The sequence below is a fragment of the Vanessa cardui genome, chromosome 5, assembly GCF_905220365.1.
Source record: "Vanessa cardui chromosome 5, ilVanCard2.1, whole genome shotgun sequence".
In the NCBI taxonomy this organism is placed as follows: domain Eukaryota; kingdom Metazoa; phylum Arthropoda; class Insecta; order Lepidoptera; family Nymphalidae; genus Vanessa; species Vanessa cardui.
Window position 1 is genome coordinate 15,706,952 of NC_061127.1, and position 19,588 is coordinate 15,726,539.

At 46.2% G+C, this 19,588-nt stretch overlaps 1 protein-coding gene across 9 annotated transcripts; it reads right to left on the bottom strand.

Moving 5' to 3' along the window:
* Nucleotides 1–41: 41 nt before the first annotated feature.
* LOC124530050 (tuberin) lies at nucleotides 42–15,008 on the bottom strand. Of its 9 annotated transcripts, XM_047104027.1 has the most exons (36): nucleotides 14,551–15,008; nucleotides 14,323–14,459; nucleotides 12,339–12,593; nucleotides 11,891–12,027; nucleotides 11,619–11,793; nucleotides 11,018–11,230; nucleotides 10,786–10,927; nucleotides 10,310–10,455; nucleotides 9,915–10,247; nucleotides 9,607–9,837; nucleotides 9,328–9,519; nucleotides 8,925–9,267; nucleotides 8,689–8,844; nucleotides 8,372–8,568; nucleotides 8,177–8,290; nucleotides 7,858–8,033; nucleotides 7,578–7,703; nucleotides 7,441–7,507; nucleotides 6,792–6,856; nucleotides 6,199–6,297; nucleotides 5,593–5,683; nucleotides 5,383–5,517; nucleotides 5,203–5,310; nucleotides 4,871–4,944; nucleotides 4,587–4,743; nucleotides 4,407–4,525; nucleotides 4,095–4,258; nucleotides 3,865–3,962; nucleotides 3,559–3,722; nucleotides 3,265–3,395; nucleotides 3,077–3,192; nucleotides 2,876–2,952; nucleotides 2,490–2,766; nucleotides 2,243–2,419; nucleotides 1,931–2,172; nucleotides 42–234 (listed from the first exon to the last, which is right to left on the bottom strand). In XM_047104027.1, the coding sequence occupies exons 1-35, from the start codon at nucleotides 14,621–14,623 to the stop codon at nucleotides 1,966–1,968; spliced, it is 5,472 nt and encodes a 1,823-aa protein (XP_046959983.1). In that variant the 5' UTR covers nucleotides 14,624–15,008; the 3' UTR covers nucleotides 42–234; nucleotides 1,931–1,965. The 9 variants fall into 9 exon arrangements, with proteins under 9 accessions (XP_046959983.1, XP_046959985.1, XP_046959986.1 ...); XM_047104029.1 differs by having other exon boundaries at nucleotides 42–2,172; nucleotides 6,792–6,850; XM_047104030.1 differs by having other exon boundaries at nucleotides 42–2,172; nucleotides 3,865–3,950.
* Between the last annotated feature and the right edge of the window lie 4,580 nt (nucleotides 15,009–19,588).

A 19,588-nucleotide genomic window follows, 5' to 3' on the forward strand; every position in this document is an offset into this window, starting at 1 on the left:
CTCTTTTGACTTATAAATGGAATAAAAATAAAACATATGAAAAAATAGCCATCATTTATTCGATTACAAAATCTTTCGTCAGGAAATAAATTGCTACATAAAATATTTCAACAAGAAATGCCTCAACTGCCAGATGGTCGCGTCCGGCGGCTGAGCGCGCGTCACGCGTGTCTGACCGCCGACGTGTGACGCGCTCTCGCGCCGGGCCAACCATACGAGTATAAATATCCAAACCTAAATACGAAATAAAACGTAATCTCCGATATAATAGAATCGAATACTTCATAGATTCATTTGTAAGTAGTTTAGTTGCCAGTGCATGTTAAGCTCCAGGTCGCCGCGTGGTCGTTATCTACATTTAATCACGTGACCTGTTTTTGTGTAAGGCGACATTTGTTTACAATTTTAACGAGCGGGACTACGCACCTCTGTTGCGCAATTCATAACGTCTTTGGTTTCTATATTCATCGTCGTCGCTTCCAACGAGTGAATGAGCGGCTGGAGGCAGTTCATTGGGCACGTTTAAATTGTAATCAAATGGTCGCGTACAGACATCACACACACCAATAAACAACGTATCCGAATATATACATCATCATTCCATGACATTGGCTACTTCAGTTAAGGACAGCGCCAGATTTCAAAATGACTGAAAGTTGTGCAAAAAATAGTCGAGGAGGAATCGCAGGGATCGCGATCCAGCCTCGGGTCAGATCGTCTCGAAGCGAAGCGTAGTAGAAAAACTCCAGCGTTACTTGTATTATCGTATTAAGATTTGTATTACATGTATTTAATCGCTACACTATTATCACATCTCACAAAATGTACAAAATGACTTATGTGAATTTTATACATAGTTTTGTGTTGTTATCGACAAGTACCGTTCGTTACAGAGTATCTGAATGAGAATACATATTACTCCATCGCTCTCAACATCGATCTGTTTACAATACAAATGACAGGTATAGAGGTGCTCGGCACAGCAGGCGCTCACTGGGGTCGGTGACCGGTCTTCGACTTCAAATGTCTACAGAGAGATATCTTCGAGATTTCCAATAGCATACAAAATATATAATCATTTAGAAAAATCGTTGTAGGCAAGTTGTTATTTCTATATTACGTACAAAACAGTTCAGTGATTCAGTTGAAGATATCTGCCGGCGACATATTTAAGCTAACATGAAGACTATTAGGATCTCTTTGTATGTTGTAACGTACGGAAAAAAATTGAAAATTAGCAAATTGATGTCATTTAATATTACATTTAACATTATATTAAGCCAATAAAAGTTTTACATTTTCAATATTATTAACCCCATTCGCCATACATGATTGCGTATTCGCAATGACACTCGACTCAGTATCGGACCAGGCGTCCGCACGCGTGGGCCACAGTGGACCTCGTATCTCGGACCGAGCTCAAATATCATGGTGAGCGGTGCAGCGAGCGATCAATTCTATCAAACTTATTTACAGTAGCGAACAAAGATCTCGTCAGAACTGCTTTTTATTGAATAAAGTAATAATGTTAAAGTATCGAGTTTGACGGGGTTCCTGTTACGAGCCATATATCTTTAGTTCGATTTGGATATTTTCACACTATTTAATGAACGTTTTGTACTCAACAGAATTGCTGGCTCGCTAGCACAACACTCAAGTATAGAGTTGCGTCGCGTTCGGCTCTGCACATTGAAATTAGAATCCCGAACAGTGCTAACACTTAAGGAACACTCAAACTATGCAACGTCGAATTTGAAGCAGCTCTCGACGTTCGAGCACGAACGGCGCGGCCACGCCGAGCACACACACGTCGGTCGCGCGGCTGCGACCCGTCATCGAAACCGAACAAAGTATGGCATTCTAGTAGCTGCCCTCATCCCCGGCTGCCACGGAGCGGCCTCCCGACTGAATCTAATATCTCTACAATTACCGTGACTAGACGTTCAGTGTGCGCGGGGGCGGCGCCTAGGCGTAGTCGTCGAAGTCGTCGATGGCGACGCGGCGCTGCGTGTCGGGCGGCGCGGCGTAGGGCGCGGGCGCGCGCGCGGCGGCGGCGCGGCGCTCGTCCTCGGCGCGCGCGCGCAGCCGCTTGATGAGCCGCAGCCGCTCCAGCGAGTTGGACGCGTACGCCGCGCCGCCCAGCTTCAGCGACTGCGAGATCTGCGACGCCAGCTGCGGGGGCGGGCGGGTCAGCGCGGGGGGCTCACTGCGGGGCGGGGAGGGGGGGGCGACGCGCACTTACCGCGGCGTGCAGCGCGTGCTGGCGGGCCAGCAGCGCCACGTTGGCGTCGGACACGCAGTGCGGCTCGACGTGCGCGAGGAACTTGCCGCGCAGCCGCTCGTCCTTGCTCTTGAGCGTGACGCGGTTCATGGCGTGCTCGAGCGGCTCCACCACGACGATGCAGAGGTTGAACTGGCCCTGCGGCGGGGCGGAGGGTTAGCGCGGCGCTCGAGGGCCCCTCGCCCTCGAGCGCGGGCGGCGGCCGTACCTTGATCGTGTGTATGTTGAAGTCGTGGCCGGAGTCGTTGTAGACGATGGACACGAAGTCGTTCCCGATGTACTTGCGCTTCTCGTTGCAGCTGGGGTCGCGCGGCGAGCTGGGCATGGCGGTGGCCACGTGGAACAGCACCTGCATGATGTCGTCGCTCCAGACGTAGGTGTAGTGCCCGTCCTTGCCGCCCTTCTCTAGGTTGAGAAACAGATTGGGCTCCTCGGCTCCCTCCAGCGGCACCAACGTGCCCAGCAGCCTCAGAAACTCCATGTACCTACGAGTACGTCGAAACGAGTGTATAACAAATTGAACGGGAAATGAATATAAGACGCTTATAAAATAAATTCTACGCTCGAGCGGCAAAGGGCGTGCTCTGGTCCTACCTTACACTGCCATATTCATTCTTCAGTATGGCGACCTCGTCGTCCTGCTGTCCCGGGCCCACGTACAGGACACCCACCTAGAATTTTTTTACCTCGGTTAGATTACCTGCGTTCGAGGAGACGGAAGTCTCATCATGTGTGATATAAATGTGTAGTGCGTCGTCTTCCTCGCATCGCTTCGTGGGTCAGTTCAGTTGTTACCTTGTAGGTCTCCAGGGGCGGCACGAGGTCGAGGTTCTTAATGGTTCGCTCGTGCTGCACGCCGGACACCTTCAGCGGACGACCCATCAGCGGGTTCAGAGCCGTCGGCATCTCCCCTGCGAACGACCACCGCGTGAGTATCTCTCTCTTCCAAAACCCTCACACGGCACAGCGGCCGGGGCGCCTACCGGGGACGGTGGGCGAGATCGGGTACGTGCTCATGTTGTGGTACAGCTGCAGAAACACGAAGGACGGAGACACGCCCCCGCCGGCACCGGCGCCGCCGCCTCCCGTGCTGGGCGGATTGCGGGTCAGCTCTCTGCGAAACGTAGGGGGGGGAACAGTGTTATTGAACAGTTTCAAATGACTACTATTGCAATTATAACACGACAAGAGGTCGAGTCGATCATTTAATTGAACGCCTAGAATTTATAGTACTCAAGTGAATCATGAAGGTAAATAATAAAGCCGGGAGCGCAGACCGGTTGCGGCGCGTGGGGCTCATGACGGAGATGGTGTTGGAGCGCTTGGAGCGCGCCAGCGGCGGCAGCTCGTCGCGCGCGTCCGCGCCCGCGCCCGCCTCCGCGTCCGCGCCCGCGCCCGCGCCCGCCTCGTGGCCCAGCGTCACGCGGCTGTCGCTGCTCGTCTGCAAGCCGACACCTCTCGCTCACTATTCGCATCTTTTGTATCTCACTGAATTAATAATGGGTTAACTATACTTCGACATAAACATATTATATCTACGACTTGAAAGTGTTCGTTAAAGGGCATTTGTAGGTCGGTGGTACCTTCTGCAGCTGGTGGTGCGTGGCGGTGGCGGCCGTGTTGTTTGTCTCGGGCTTCGTTTCCGCTTCCGTCTCGGACCCCGTCGTTCCTATTTGAAACACTATTTTCTATATAGACACCGTTTACTAGTTTACATAAAAATAGTAAGCGATGATCGAAAATGATATACTATGAGGTTTTTTGTTTACAAAATTGCCATATGTATTTTGAGTAGTGATTTATTTAGTCTCACCTGGGTCGGAGTTGTACGTCATGAGGTGCGCGTGGTGCGCGTGGTGCGCGTGGTGCGGCTGGGGGGAGGTCCCGCACATCTCCTCGGGGATGGCCTCGCACGACACGCGCATGTCGCTCTTCTTGCCAACCTTCTTGCTCGCGTGCATCGTCATCGGAGCCCTGCTGGTGGAGTGCCGGACTCGGTCCTTCATTCGGAAACCTCGACTCGGCAGCACCGTCCATGCGCACGGTGGAGCCGAGTCGAGACACATTGATACGAGTAGCGACTGATAGAGGGGAATAATGAATGCTGTGGTCGCTCCAAACTCACGCGGGCTCGGCCGGCAGCAGCACCATCTCGTCTGCGTCGGGCTCCCGCACCGCCGCCTTCCACGAGGACGACATCTCCGGGGACGAGTTGGAGCGCCGCACGGGGTGCCGCGACTTGCCCTGCACAGACGGCGCGTGAGAGCGGGCCGGCCGGGCCGGGCCGGGCCGGGCCGGGCCGTACCTCCGGCACGATGAGCAGCATGTCGTCGTCGTCCGTGGTGCTGGAGGAGCTCTGCCGTTGCGGCGAGCCGGGGATGTTGATGGGCTGCGTGCTCATGCGGGTGGCGGCGCCCGCCGTCTGGCTGGCGCGCTTGTCGCTGCCCACCACGGAGTCCGAGCTGGGGGATACGTTACATGTAGGGTGGGCGAGAGTAGAGCGTCGGACAGTCATTATGGATACATATTTGTATGGATCAATTTAATTGATAGGATAACGAAGTAGTATCGAATGTCGAATGTGCTGACCTGGACTTGTGCAGATCTGGCGCGTGGGAGCGCTGCGAGGCCGACCTGGACGAGCGGGGCGAGCCTTCGGAGCTCTGGGAATGCACACAACGGTCCACACATTAGAGGATCCAGCAGTAATTAAAAGCAAACGACACTTTAAGGTTGCAGGAATGTAACGTTAAGCACGACTGAAGGAATTAGTGCGAGCACTCGTGATTCGCTCCTTACGACGGAATGCCGCCCCGTGCCTTTGTATTTTTCATTGATTTGCATTTTTAAGCCCCGCCAACTTGGTGAATCATAAAGAGTCAAACGAATATCGAGGAGAACTCGAGGAATGGAATACGTACGAGGTCGGGCCTGGAGTCGCCGAGGCCGCTCGAGGGGTCGCTGAGCGGCGGCGACAGCAGCGCCAGCACGTCCTGCAGCGGCCACTCCTGCAGCTGCCACGAGCTGATCTGCGGGCAACGGGGGGTCTCAGACGGCCGCCTCACGAGCGAGGGCGGCGAAGCGCCGAGAGCTCGGCTCACCCGGTTCTGCATGCGCAGCAGCCACGACACGTCGCCCGTGGGCGAGCGCACGTGCAGCTCGGCCCAGCGCGCGCACCAGCACGGGCACGCGCGCGCCGCCAGCGCGCCCGCGCGCCAGCCCTCGCCCGCCGCCTCCTGCGCACGCGCCGCGTCAGAGCCCGCGCGCCGCGCGCCCCCCGCGCCCGCGCCGCCCGCGCCCCCCGCACTCACCACCTCCTTGGACAGGCGCTCGAAGCGCTGCGAGAACTGGTTGAGCGCGTCCGACGCGCCGTCGCCCGCCTTGGTCTCCGCCGAGTTCTGCCTGCGGGGCGACGCCACGGGACGCGTTAGTGGGTTGCACGTTTGATGGGATTTTGCGGTAAGCGAAATAAAGGAATCGTTTGCTGCTAAAAAAGTACAGTCACCGTTGCGGAAGCTCCGCAGGTAAAGCGATCACACGGCCGGCCGCCCTCGGCGGTCGTGTGATCACTTCGGCTGCGCGACAAAGCACCCCTCGGGTGATGCGAAGCCCATAAATATGTAAGGCGTGCAATATTTGTGTAAGAAGCGAGAAAGAAGCAGCAGCACATCAGGCTCCAGCTAATTAAATAAGAGGGCTGGGAGGAGTTGGTTAGTTAGAAATTGTTAACTCATAGGGGACTTAAAACTTTTTGGGTCAGCTTTTAATTATTTAATTATCTAGCAACTTGTCACATTCACGAATTCGGAAAAAGAAAAGGAGCAAGTAACGTCATCAAAATATTCAACATTCGATTCTATGAGAGGTACTATGCGGGACGTGGAGGAGCGAGCGGGGGGAGGGAGGGCGCGGCCGACCTGGTGGTGTGTCCGCTGGAGGGCTGCAGCTCGGAGATGGACAGGGAGGAGCAGGAGGTCTCCGTGGAGCGGCTGTGCTGCAGCGAGTACTTGCTGTAGCTGCACACACGCACACGTACACGCTTACACACGACGCACTCGCAATACGTCACACTCTCCCAATGCGTTTTACTTTAAGACTTTGTTTAGGATTGACTTGTTATTTATTAATTTACCTTTATTTATACACAAGAGTATTAGTCGAAAGCGACATGCATCCATATTAATATGAAACGTATTGCTGTTATTGATAGAGGTTAATTTAGAAAAGCATTGTTTGTTGATAAGAAACAGTTAATAGCCGATTAATCTACAGAATCATCGCTGCAAGATGAGTTAAAACAGCTAAGCTTAAGCCACACCGGCTGATTTGAAACGAGTTGAATTTAAATGTTTTTGTTCGACGGTGGGTTGCAGTTGGAAAGTAGCTCGTAACATTGCTGAGTGAGTGACAAAACCGTCTTTGTATCTTTCAACAAGTGTCTAATATTATTAGTTTCGGCCAAGGCCTCACAGCAACCCCGATGTATGTACGTTACGAGGCGCGCACGTACCGTTTGACTTCCGGCGGGTGCACCTGCAGGTGGTTGGCGCCCTCGGAGTTCTCGTTCACCTGCAACTTCAAATACGCAACGCTTTATCTCTGTAAGGGCATTATTGTACGATTTGTGATTTAATATGAAAATATTTAGGGATTGAGTGTACTAAAAATTCTCTGAGTTACGTGTCATACCTGTGGAACCCGATCTGTCGCTATAGGGAGTAACGGCATTATTAAATGTCACAAGCGGTAACTGAGTTAGTGGTGCCAATAAGAAATACATATAGTCATAGTTTGCATTTCAGTTAGGTAATTTTGAGAGCCAAAAGATTTATTGCATTCTTATATTTAAGACAGTTCTGTAATATTGAAGATGGGAGTTTAATACATCGATGGCAGCATTAATGAAACCATAAAATAAAAGAGGGAATAACACGACACCCTGCGGGACACCTTCAGTTTTAAATGATAATCAGCTCGAGCGAGACAGACTCGCCGGCGGCCTCGCAGGTAATCGAATAAAAACCAGGCCGGAAGCTCGAGATACATTAGGAGCTCACAAAGTTGCAGACATCAAAGTGAGGGGGGGGGGCACCAAAGGCTTCACTAAAATTTAGCAAAGACTTTTTCCCGTGCGTATTGGAGTCACTGCGCGGCGGTACCTGCGGCGCGTCGTCGGCGGGCGCGGCGGGCGCGGCGTCGGCGTGCTGGCGGCACAGCGTGGCGCACCTGCACAACCGCCAGAGTGAGTCTCTCTACTCGCCACCTGCACTCTACGTGCTGTATGTATCGACATCACCTCTCGCACAGCCCCTGCTTGATGGAGTTCTGTAGGCAGCCGGACGTGGTGATGGTGATCAGCTTGTGCCCCACCAGCCACGTGGTCGACTGTCCGCCGTTGAAGAGGAACTCGGCCGTGTCGCTCCTTTGGGTCATATTCGTTACGTTAGCTGACACATATGCTTTGATTAATTATATAAAAATATTTTTTACCGATTGGTTTCTATGGGACAGTTGTTTGGGGCGTAAAATACTATGCGATGAAACATTTTGAATCACAGGCTAAACTGAATCGTCACCTCTGCGGCTTGACGCTGCAGGGCGTGAAGGTGTATCTGGCAAGCAAGTCGACACAGGTCTCGGTGAGTTCCACGTGGAAGGCGGCGGGTGCGCTGGCCCCCGCACCCCCACTCCCCCCCACAGCCGCTCCCCCGCGCGAGCCCGACAGCGGCGCGCGAGACACCGCCTTGGAGCCCTGGCACGACGAACGAGTAATTTGAGAACAACTTCACCATATTATAAAATGTGTATTCTTTGAGCTATTATTTGTTCCAAATGAACATTGTCAGGAAACGCAAATTAACGCCGTGTGGTGGTCTATCTCTAATAGAAGCTTACGAGACTGGAGCTCCTCTGCCTGTTGGACGAGTCCTCGTTGACGCTCTGGTGGAAGTGGTTGGACTTGTACTGCAGCTGCTCCTCGAACGGCATTATTATGTAGTTGTGCAAGCCCTGCCGACACGGTTAGTAAATTATTTTCTCTCAAGTAAAAGTAAGATCCAAACATCCAGACTTAAGTGTTTTTTTCCTCACGTGTATGATAAATCGCACAAAGTTTCTGCGGTAGGAGAGTCGGCACTTGAGGAACCAGGCCGCGATGACGTGGTGCGCCAGCGACACCACGTAGTGGTTGTAGCGCGACGGGTTGGTGTACGGCAGCAGGATGGCGAACACCGACATGTACTGGTCCTCCACGAACGACGCGAACACGCGCGGCAGCCGCGTCAGCGCTGCGGGGGGGGGGGAGACTGCTTTAGGCACCGGCACACGCGCAACTCTCATAAACGGTTTATGACGATTGCTCGCATATAAAGTTAAATGGATTTGCATAGTGTCAAAGTGAACGTTACTAGAAAGGAACTCCAGCATGGGGCTGGCGATCGCCTTCGTGTCGGAGATCTTGGACAGGTCGAGCAGCACCTCGGGCAGCATCTTGACCATCGTGTCGCGCGTCTCCAGCGTGAAGATGGTCAGCGCGTTTATGTACGGCTGCGGGGTGCGGAGCACTGCGACACGGTGAAGGAACAATTAGTACCCGGCCACTGCGGCCTGCGCTACGCTCGGCGGCGCTAAGGCGGCGCGTTACCCATTCCGTATTTGAGGAGACAGCGCACGATGCGCTGCTGCGTCTGCGGCTCCAGGTAGGCGTGGTAGGACGCCAGCGCCGCCAGCGCCGGCAGCGCCGCGGCGTGCAGCTCCGACAGCAGCAGGCGGGGGCCGCCCGCCGGGCCGCGCTCCGCCACCATGGAGCACAGCGTGGACGCCAGCAGGTCCAGGTCCTGCGCGCGCCGCCCCACGGCCAGCGCGCGCGCGTGCAGCAGCTGCGGCAGCGCGCGCAGCACGTGCGCCAGCACCGCCCACTCCGCCTCGCGCGTCAGCGCCGCCGTCAGCGTGCGCGCCGCGCGCCCCACCGGCAGCAGGCACGCGCCCTGCGCAGCGGACGGTCAGCGCGCGCCGGGGCCGCACGGGCGGGCGCGGGGGACACGTACCGGCGGCAGCTCCTTGCCCTGCTGCCCGGCGGGCTGGTGGCCGCGCGGCGCCGGCGGCTCGGCCAGCAGGAAGGGCGAGCACAGCGGCCGCAGCCGCAGCGCCGCCGCGCCGTACACCGCCGCGCCGCCCTCGTAGCAGAACCCGACGCAGTTGAAGGCGTTCGCCCGCAGGGCAAACAGCATATCGAAGATCTGAAACGTCGTCGCGTCGTTACGTCGGGCTCGCGCAACCGAGACGGTGATCGTAGGTCATGGGAGTGACCGAGCGATGCTACTCGCCTTGAGCCGGATATCCGGATGGTGGTGCAGCAGCGTGGGCCGGCGGTAGTGGTGGTCGAGGTGGTCGAGCAGCACGAGGAAGGCGCGCGCGGCGTGGGCGGCCGGCGCCCGCAGCAGCTTGTCGTGCAGCAGCTCCAGCAGCCCGACGGCCGCCAGGCGCAAGTCCGACGTGTCGGCGTCCGCGGGGACCGACACCTCGGACACGTACATCTCGAACGGCCGGTTCAGGATCTACGGGCGGACGGGAGGCGCGGTTATCGAGGCGCTACGGGCCGGACGGGCGGCCGGGCGGCCGGCTCGGGGCTCACCTTCTCGAGCTGGTCGACGAGGTCGACGCACACGTCGGAGCTGCACATGCGCGCCAGGTCGGGCAGCGCGCGCGCGGCGGCGGCCCGCAGCGCCGGCTCGGCGTCCTGAGCGCAGGCCGCCGCCACGGGCCCGCCCACGCGCTCGGCCAGCTCCTCGCCGTGGCCGCAGCGGTTGCGCTTGATGTAGGCCAGCACGCAGGCCAGCGCGTGCAGGCGCACGCCGAGGCGCGGCTCCAGGCGCACGTAGCGCTCCGCCAGCGCCAGCGCCGCGCCGGCGTCGGCGCCGCCCAGCGCCGCGCAGCGCTCCGTCAGCAGCCGCATGGTGGACGCCTCCTGCGGGGGGCCGTGACGTCACACCGGCGGCGGCGGGCCTGCGGCGGGGGCGCTCGACTCACCGGCCGGTCGTGTCCGCAGAAGTCGACGAGGTCTAGCAGCGCGTCGGCGTCGCCGAGGAACTGCCCCGCCTCGTGCAGCTGCTCGATGGAGGTGATCAGTGCGTGCACGCGGCTGTGGATCAGCTCGTTGGGAGGGTCGAAGCTTTCTGGAACGGTTGAGACTCGTGTATGTTAGATCTAAGCTACGACATGCTATGCTTATTATTAAAAATATATATTGTGTATGTAACATGATATGATAAAAATTGATCTAGCTAAATTTTTTCGCCGGTTCTTCTCAGGTCAGATTATTATCGGTATTAAATTCCGAACCGGTGGTAGATATTTTGACTGTCAATAAGAAAGTGTAATCACTTCTAATTTGAATAAAGATTTGACTTTGGCTACATGAGACTTCCAAAACAAATAATTAATTCTTTGAAAACAAATAATTAATATTTGATTTGACAAAAAATTGTAAGACACATGAAACTGACTATCTTGCTGCAACACGGCACGGATGATGGCGAGCACGAGATCCCAGGCAACCTCGTCCACTTCCAGGGGCACGCGCGCGACCAGGCTCTGCAGCGCTACCACCACTTCGTAAGTGACCACCGGCTGTCGCCCCGCCAGCGCCTAAAATGACACGAAGTTTTCAGTTGAATGTATACAAGCGGACAAGAGAATACGAGGAGTATTCTATACGCTTGGCGTGATTGGTTCGACCTTAAGGAAGGCGGGCAGCACGGCGAGGAAGGACACGTGCAGGGTGCGCACGCGGCGCGGCCCCCACAGCGCCATGTTGATGTAGAACACGGCGCCGCGCGCCAGCCCCGCGCCCTCCTCCGCGTCCTCGGCCTCCCCCGCGCCGCGCACCAGCTCCGCCATCTCCTGCAGCGCGGCGTGCCCCATGTCCGCGCCCACCACGTAACGCATCAGCTGCGGGAAACAACACGAGCACGAGTATTAATTACATATACTTGGTGGTAGGGCTTTGTGCGAGCCCATCTGTGTAGGTACCATCCACTCATCAGTTATTCTACCGCCAAATAACAGTAGTCAGTATTGTTGTGTTCCGGTTTGAAGGGTGAGTGAGCCAGTGTAACTACAGGCACAAGGGACATAACATCTTAGTTCCCAAGGTTAGTGGCGCAGTGACGATGTAAGGAATAGTTAATATTTCTCACAGCGTCATTGTCTATGGGTGATGGTGACCACTTACCATCAGGTGGCCCATATGCTCGTCCGCCAACCTATACCAAAAAAAAAAAAAAATATATTCATTCAAAATTTGCGAAACAAAATACATCTACTATGCTATCCGTACCTTCCAACTGTTTTGACAGTAATGCTCTATGTTGACGGTCCTGCAGAGAGCGGCGACAAATGTCCGCAGAGCGGCGCGCGGTAGCAGTGAGTACGATACGACCGCTTCCAGAAGGGACAGGCAGCCTTGGACCACTCCCGGGTCCGACGAGTAAACGCAGAGATGACATGCATTGCTACAAATATTTGATAAAAATAATTAAATTCAAAAGTCAATCAAATGACTGTTTGTAAAGTTATGTAGCCTTGGTGTATAGTAATGAAGTAACTTACTTAACAATTCCGTGAACAATTTCTTCATCTAAATAGACAGCATTAAATTTTACAACATTTGTGATGAGACTGACGAAGTCTTTTATGTGCGCCGGCGCTTGGATATGTGGCAGCCATTCTATCAGAAATGGTCCTATCTGAAATATAAATATATAGCTAATATTACTATTATGCATACATATACATATACAAACAATAGTCACATGGTGGTAGGATGTCACCTAAATTTAATACACCATATTTTAATAAATGTGATAAACATATATACTATTTAATTTATTAGATACTAAAACATACAAGGAAAAGTATGAATATTGTTGCATCATTTAATGGACATTTAAAATCTCCAAAAACTATAAAAAGCAGCATTACGTAGGTTGCAATTAAAACTGTGATGACATACAATGTCGTTGTTCTTAATTTAACATAGTATAATGGTCAGACAAACCTGTTCTTCAAGACATTTAATATCCTTTCCAGTATTAGTTAAAGTGTAAAGTAATTTGAAACGGAGCTGATAATCTTCTGGTGGATGGTTGAGGTGTGTTTCTTGCAGGTACCGGAATAAAATGGTGCGCATTATAAGCAGTTCTGATTGACCTTCAGCAATACATCTTAGTAAACCAAGTACTGTATGGCGTGCTTCTACATTTGAGTCTTTGAGAAGGTCTCTCGTACAAGCCCAAATTTTTTCTACACCGCCCTGAAATATAAATAAGAATATATCACAAACTTTTTATATTTAAAGCAGCATTCAATTGAGAAATTGCAGGTTCGAAAATATACAATTTCGTAAAAACTGATTTATGTTTTTTTTCAATAGTTGTTACTCAAATAAATCTTTGTAATTGTGTTGTTATATATATAATTAAAATTCTTTACAGGTGCACACATAATAGAAACATCATATTCTACAAATTTGTGAAAACAAACACATTTCAGACTTTGGCAATTTATAATAGTTAATTTTTGTTGACCTCAACTGATATTACTTTTACTTGTATTTTATTTATTTCAATAGCATTACTTCATAATGTTAATAAGTAATGTAAGCGAACACAGCATCTATTCAAAAAAAAAATAGGCTCCTTAAACATTTGTTAAGGGTCATCTCTTGCAATTTCTTTTTTTTAACATTAGAACAATTCTTTATAATTTGTCGATATGTTAAAGATTTGGATAATATATTCACTGCATTTACTTTGTTGAGTATCTTATTATTAAATATTGATTAAATTTACATTGGAATACTACTGAGGTACAATGTCTTTAACAAAAAAAAAAAAATTGAAATTTAATGTGAAAACCAACACTGAATATACAAAAAATAATACCAAGTTATTGAGAACCTTCTCTTAATAACAATAATAGCAGTCAAGAAATTAAAAATATATAAGATAGCTATTACGATTAATGCAAATTTCTAAATATTCCCCAGCATGTTTCTATTTAAATTTAAAGAGATATATCCCATATTTCTGAATTCAATTTATAGAAAATATTTTAAATGGCAACCAGAAGAAGTACAACTTCTATGTCAGAGGACAACATAAGTTTGAAATGCATGTTTAGCATACACTAAACACGCATAAACCATCTCCTACAGACTGAACACTGAATAGGTAAATAGTCTAAACAATTTAAAGAAAGAAATTGTATTCATAATCATAGTTACAATCTTATAGTAAACTTTTTACATGATTCACAAATTTCACTTCCTCGTATATACTTCACATAGAGACATTTAGATATTAGCTAATTTCTTAAATATATCAATATTTATCTTTATCAAATGCTGTGACTTTGCGAAATATTGAATGATTGACTGATTTATATAAGATTTTAAATTAACATGGTTATTATTTTTATTTTTTTTTCTGATTTGATTTGATTCATAATAATAATTATATGAGTTAATACTAAGTAATCAGTAATAATGTTATATTTGTAGTCAAGCAACTTTTTTTTAAATTTAGTTTTGTATGTTAAATAATGAGGAAAATAAATACAAATGCTGTAAAAATGACTTGAAAGTACTGCTACTTGCTATTAATATATTCATAGCACCCACTTCAATACAAGCAATGAATACACCTAAAAACTATTTATTAGATTTTACTTAACTAACTTACTATGTTAAATTTTATCAAGTTAAAGTTTATCACAATAGAGAATGGTAATACAATAAGTATTCATTAAAAATAAAATACATTCAAAGAGGTCAAAATTGTCAAAATAACACTTGTAAGTGTTATTCATATTTTCAATGATGGAAAAAGAGTAATTAAAAACACATAAAATTATTTATTGTAGTATATCACTCAAGTAAAATCATTTTAGCTGGAATATATAATGAAAAAATCTAATAATATTGCATAAGAAAGATAGGTTAAAGATGAGGGTATAAGGATAATTGAAGGTAGGTAACTCACATCTTGGACTCGAATGTGAAGGATCTTGTCGCCGACCTCCTTGACGGCACGGAGGCGGCGATTGAGCGGCGTCTCGGGACCCAGCTCGCGCCGCAGCTCTGCCGTCACCACCAGCTCGTTCTGAGCCGCAACGGGCGCTGAGACCGTGAACGAGAACACTCGTTAATCACTAAATCTACGTCACCGGCTTGCGGTTACACCGCGCATACACACAGCAGCGATACGCACCCGATGCACCCTTCTTGAAGAACACTTTCAACTTGTCGTGAAGGGATTTTGTGTCCCTATCTCTAGAGCCCATTATGCACCCGTAGCGACCCTGGTCCCCGTTCGTAATTAACCTAAAGCTAAAGCTAGGCGCGGCGATTACCTATGCGTATGAAATTGGAAATAAAAACACATATTTGTTAAAATTATTCTCACTACCGCTCTGCTTTGCTATTCACCATCTGACAGCTTGATAGCCCTCCCTCCGTACAGCTGACAGATATCAGTTCAATACATGAATGAAACTTTGTTAGGCCTTACTTTTATCAGCTATGTAAGTTTCGATGTTAAAAAATAAAAGACAGATTTATTTATATTGCCTCTAATCACAGTCATTGCAATAAAGAATGAATATAATAAATAACTATATGGTGACTACGTGACAATGAAATTAGTAAACAAATTAGATGACATTGTTTTCTGAACGTGCATTTAGTGTTGTCACGTTAGATAAAATGTTACCAATAAGAAAAACAGCACTACTATTATGTCATTCTGTTGTGTAAACAAATACAAATTTATGAAATAGAAAAAAAACCTTTAGTAACTGTAGTATTTTTATGGTAATAAAATTAGTAAGTACTAGTGCTGGGTCATAAGTTTTGATTTAGATAAAGTGGTGTTTATTATTACTGTCAGACAGTCTTAAAATTATGTCCAGTGTAAGTTAAGGTTAAAATGTGTTAATTAAAAAAAAATGACTATTCCACACGTTTTTTATTTCATTATTAACTATCTGCCCATCTTTGTAGACGTGAAATAAGACTTATTTACTTCCCGACTGCAGCGACACCTACCGTGTCCTATTTATATCATCTAGGGACCCAGTCAAACACATACAAAGGTTTTTAAGCATTTGCCACCACTCTGCTCGAATCTGTATTAGTGGATACACACGTACTAATTTTATAGAAATTAGACACATACAGGTACCCGATGATTATGTACCGAGCGTGAGATAAATTACAAATACAAATTAAACGCTTGTAAATTCCATTATTCCTGTTTGGGTTCGAATCCTAAGTAGTTGTTGTCACAATTATGTCTGCATTATCTTAGTTCATCTCTACCAAGCGATTCCAAGCGGCCAATGTAATATATTCTAAGAAAATGAAATTCATGTTGTCTGTCAATAGATTGAATTTGAAGCAGCGAAGCGTAGCTAGTAATATATTGTTGTTACAGACTATATTAACTATCTCCAAAACACGCTGCATTTTCTGGTATAAGTTTTATGAATTTTGGTTTAACGCATTTTGATTGAGCATATATGTATTGTTTTATTAATATAGATTAATTCAACAAGGTACCACAAGAACATAATAACTAAATATAATAATCCTTTAATTGTAAGGTAAATTCATAATTTCGTTCAAAATAAATTTCGTTTAAGCGAGTAATCAGGCTAACCTCTAAGGGCTACCAGTCAATGCTCAACTTCGCCAATATTTTTGCTTTCTTATTGAATTATTAAAATAATAAAATGGTTCAATTGTTCGGCCAATCCACATTATTATATTAATTACATTTGATACTAGCAAACTTGAACCCGAAAGAAGGCGCCTGCTTTTTATGCCAAACACCTGACGAACGAGCTCTAAAATGCAAGCGGAGTTGCGGGTAACAACTATTTGTATGTATATCATTTTAACGCTCTATCACGGACGAAAATAGAAATAGATGCCCTCTTTAGTGGCAATTTTTCCCTTTGCTTAAATAATAATTTTATTAAAATTACCTTTATGTTTTTATTCATTTTACTAATAATGTTTTAAATAAATATCATACCGTGTTTGTTACAATCATGCATCAGTTATGTTCTGCCTTGGCAGCAATTATGATCTCGACAATGACAATGTCACAGGTGTTTCATCTCGATCTGCCAGCCCTAGTGCGCGTCACAGGTGAGTGCGAATTGTCGACCCTCGTCACTTGAGGATGAAATTAAACGTTCAAATATTACCTACGAGTTACGGACGGGTTACTATCCCTTTTATAATACGTTATTGCGTGACGTGCACTTGATTTACGACAACTTGTACGATAAATTAACCCCATTGTAGTATAATCTGTGAATACTATGTGAAATACTAAATCATCAGTAGTAATAATGCAAAATTTGAAATGTGAATTAGTAATTATTTTATTTTCCTCATATTCTTTACACAATCACAATTAAGATTACGTATGAAACATATTTTTAACAACTGATACAACCCAGCTCTTCCCCCTCCTCTGCTCGCTTCACCTCACCTCATCGCGCCGCTGCATTTCAGTTCAATTACAACCTCTTTTTGCTCACCTTACCGTTACAGCATTTTTCAATCGTCAAATCTATACTCACCTCTGCTCTTCGTACCTCATCACACCTCAGATCACCTCACCGCAACACTTCACTTAAAATTAATTCTGTGATCACCTCATACAGTTTCATTTCACTACACTTATAGCCTCCTATGTACAGCTTCATAATATCAACGTTACAATTCTTTTTTGAATTCGAAACATCGATTCAAAAGAGATATACTTTTTGGAATATGTAACAAGATACTAAAATTAACACTCAATTGGAATTGGAATATGTAACAAGATACTAAAATTAACACTCAGGTAAATGAAATCAAAATAGATTTTATTAAAATTTCAAACAAAAGCGGACGGACAATAGCCTTCGTGTAGGTACATATATATGTTTTACATAGGTTGTACTTAAGGTTAATGTTAAAATCGTCAGTAATTAGTTACAAATTCGAACAATAAAATAATACGAAATACTACGAATAAAGCTAAACTTGTATATTTTTTATCAAAATGATTGTAACAAATTAAAAATAATATAAATGAAACTACGATTTATTTTGAGAACTCTTACGCTAGATGGCGTTATCAGTATGGTAATAGAAAGTTCATGATACATAATTCGTGAAATAATAGGCAATATTAATAGGTAAAGATTGACAAGTTTTTAATAAATAGTTATGTTAAAAACTTGTTAAAATTTATAATAATGTATTATGTAGTAAGCCAAATCCGAAAATAGAACATATAACCGATTTGAGTAACCTGAATAGATTTTGTTTAAAAATCAAAATCATGCCCTATTTGCTATGACCTTGACCATGAATGACCTTTCGCATACTTGAGGTAATACTCAGAATACATACGTTCTTAGGATCGGGTGTTCTCGTATTCAATGTATCGTTTCTCTTCTGTGGTCGTGCTCATCATGGGATCCAGACATAAGAGTTGGTCTCGAAGATCATTCCAACCACCTCTACCAAATGGAGGGCCTTTCACAACCCTTTCTACCCTTCCTCCCGGCCCAAATAAGAACACGGCTTGTACTTTCTTTGGAAACAAGTCCAATGAAGAAAACAACTCCATATTTTTTTTATATAATATGTTAACACTACCGTCATAATCTTTCGTTGATAATACGCGTGGCGCCATACACCCCACCATATCGACATACCCCTTAGGGAAACTTTCGAATACGTGAAGCAACGAATAACTCCAACTGTAGTCATTGTACATACAAAATTGTCCTGATAATTGCAATATCTTCCACCATGTCGTTTTATTGAAAGCTAAACCAATATCAAAAGGCGGCCTCCAAGATTCCACGGTGAGTAGATTCAAGTCGATGTTTTTCGTCCATGGTCTTCCAAATGAAATGACTTCCACATTGGGAAAGTAAACCAGCGAGCGAGTGGTATATTGGAACATGTAGAGGAAGTCGGGTGCGACGTAGTTGTCTTCTTCGAGAAAAACTACAGGAGTTCTATGTTTACGTAAGGACTTCGTGCCTTGAAAAATAAAATTAGCTTTCCACCACCAGTGCTGTTTGTGCTCCGTGAGACGGGCGTCACGGATGAGGCAATATTTTGTGTTCTTTGTCTTCAACAGGTCAGGCTTGCAGTCATCGGGATCGATGCCCGGATGTTTATACGGGTGAAGTTGTAGGGAGAAAGGGTAAAATATTTGCATCACTTTACAGAAATCGATTTTCCTTACGAGGTGGTTTATTGCTTCTTGGTAAAAACTGTGGGAAAATATCAAGAGAGCCGTCTGTATGCCTTGGACTTGTGACAACGATATGATGAGCTGTTGTAAATGTTCGATATTTTTGTGAACTTGAATAACCAAGATCGGCGTGTGATCTCCCAATGGCGTGAATTTATCCAAGTTGCTTATATTTTGTTTAGAATTTATTTCCTGTATTAATGGTTTCAATTTTTCAATGTTTATCGTTGTATTGACGGTTAAATTTTCGTGCAATAAATATTTCTGAAGATGTGGGGGTAATTCGTGAGTCCCATAACTAGATCTATATAAATAGTAAATTAATAATAATGTAAATATTATAACAAACAATCTCACTGATGGCACATTTTCTTTTTCATTTAACTTCATCTTTGGATAACATATAAAAGGTGACGTCCTTCACTTTGATGTCAAAATATATGTATTTTCATTATAATTATATCAAGTGTGATCATTTTAAGCTTTGGCTTTACCGAATGTGATTATTTAAAACTCTACAATTTTAATGAGATAAATACACTAAGGATACATTAATCATGCAACTTTAATGTATTTATATCAAACTTTCAGATATTACGATATTGGTAATACATAATATAATATAGTTAAGTAACTCACCAATTCTTTAATTCATATTTTTTATTGGTAAAAAGCTACATTATTCCTGAGTACTATAATAATAAAAATAAAATACATTTATGAAATAAAGTTTTGCTATATTAATGAATTCTACCATCCGAAGTAGGTGCGATGCGGTCGATTGTGAATAACACATAATATAAATTTGAAATGTATCGTGCATTACGTTGAAAAACGATATAAATGATTAAATAAAGGTATGATGAGGCCTTTATAACATGAGTTAGTGCGTGTGTGCAGCGTATATAAAGCGATCAGCATGATCAGCTCGTATTGTTACAACTGATTACCATAATTACTTCCGACGCGATAAATA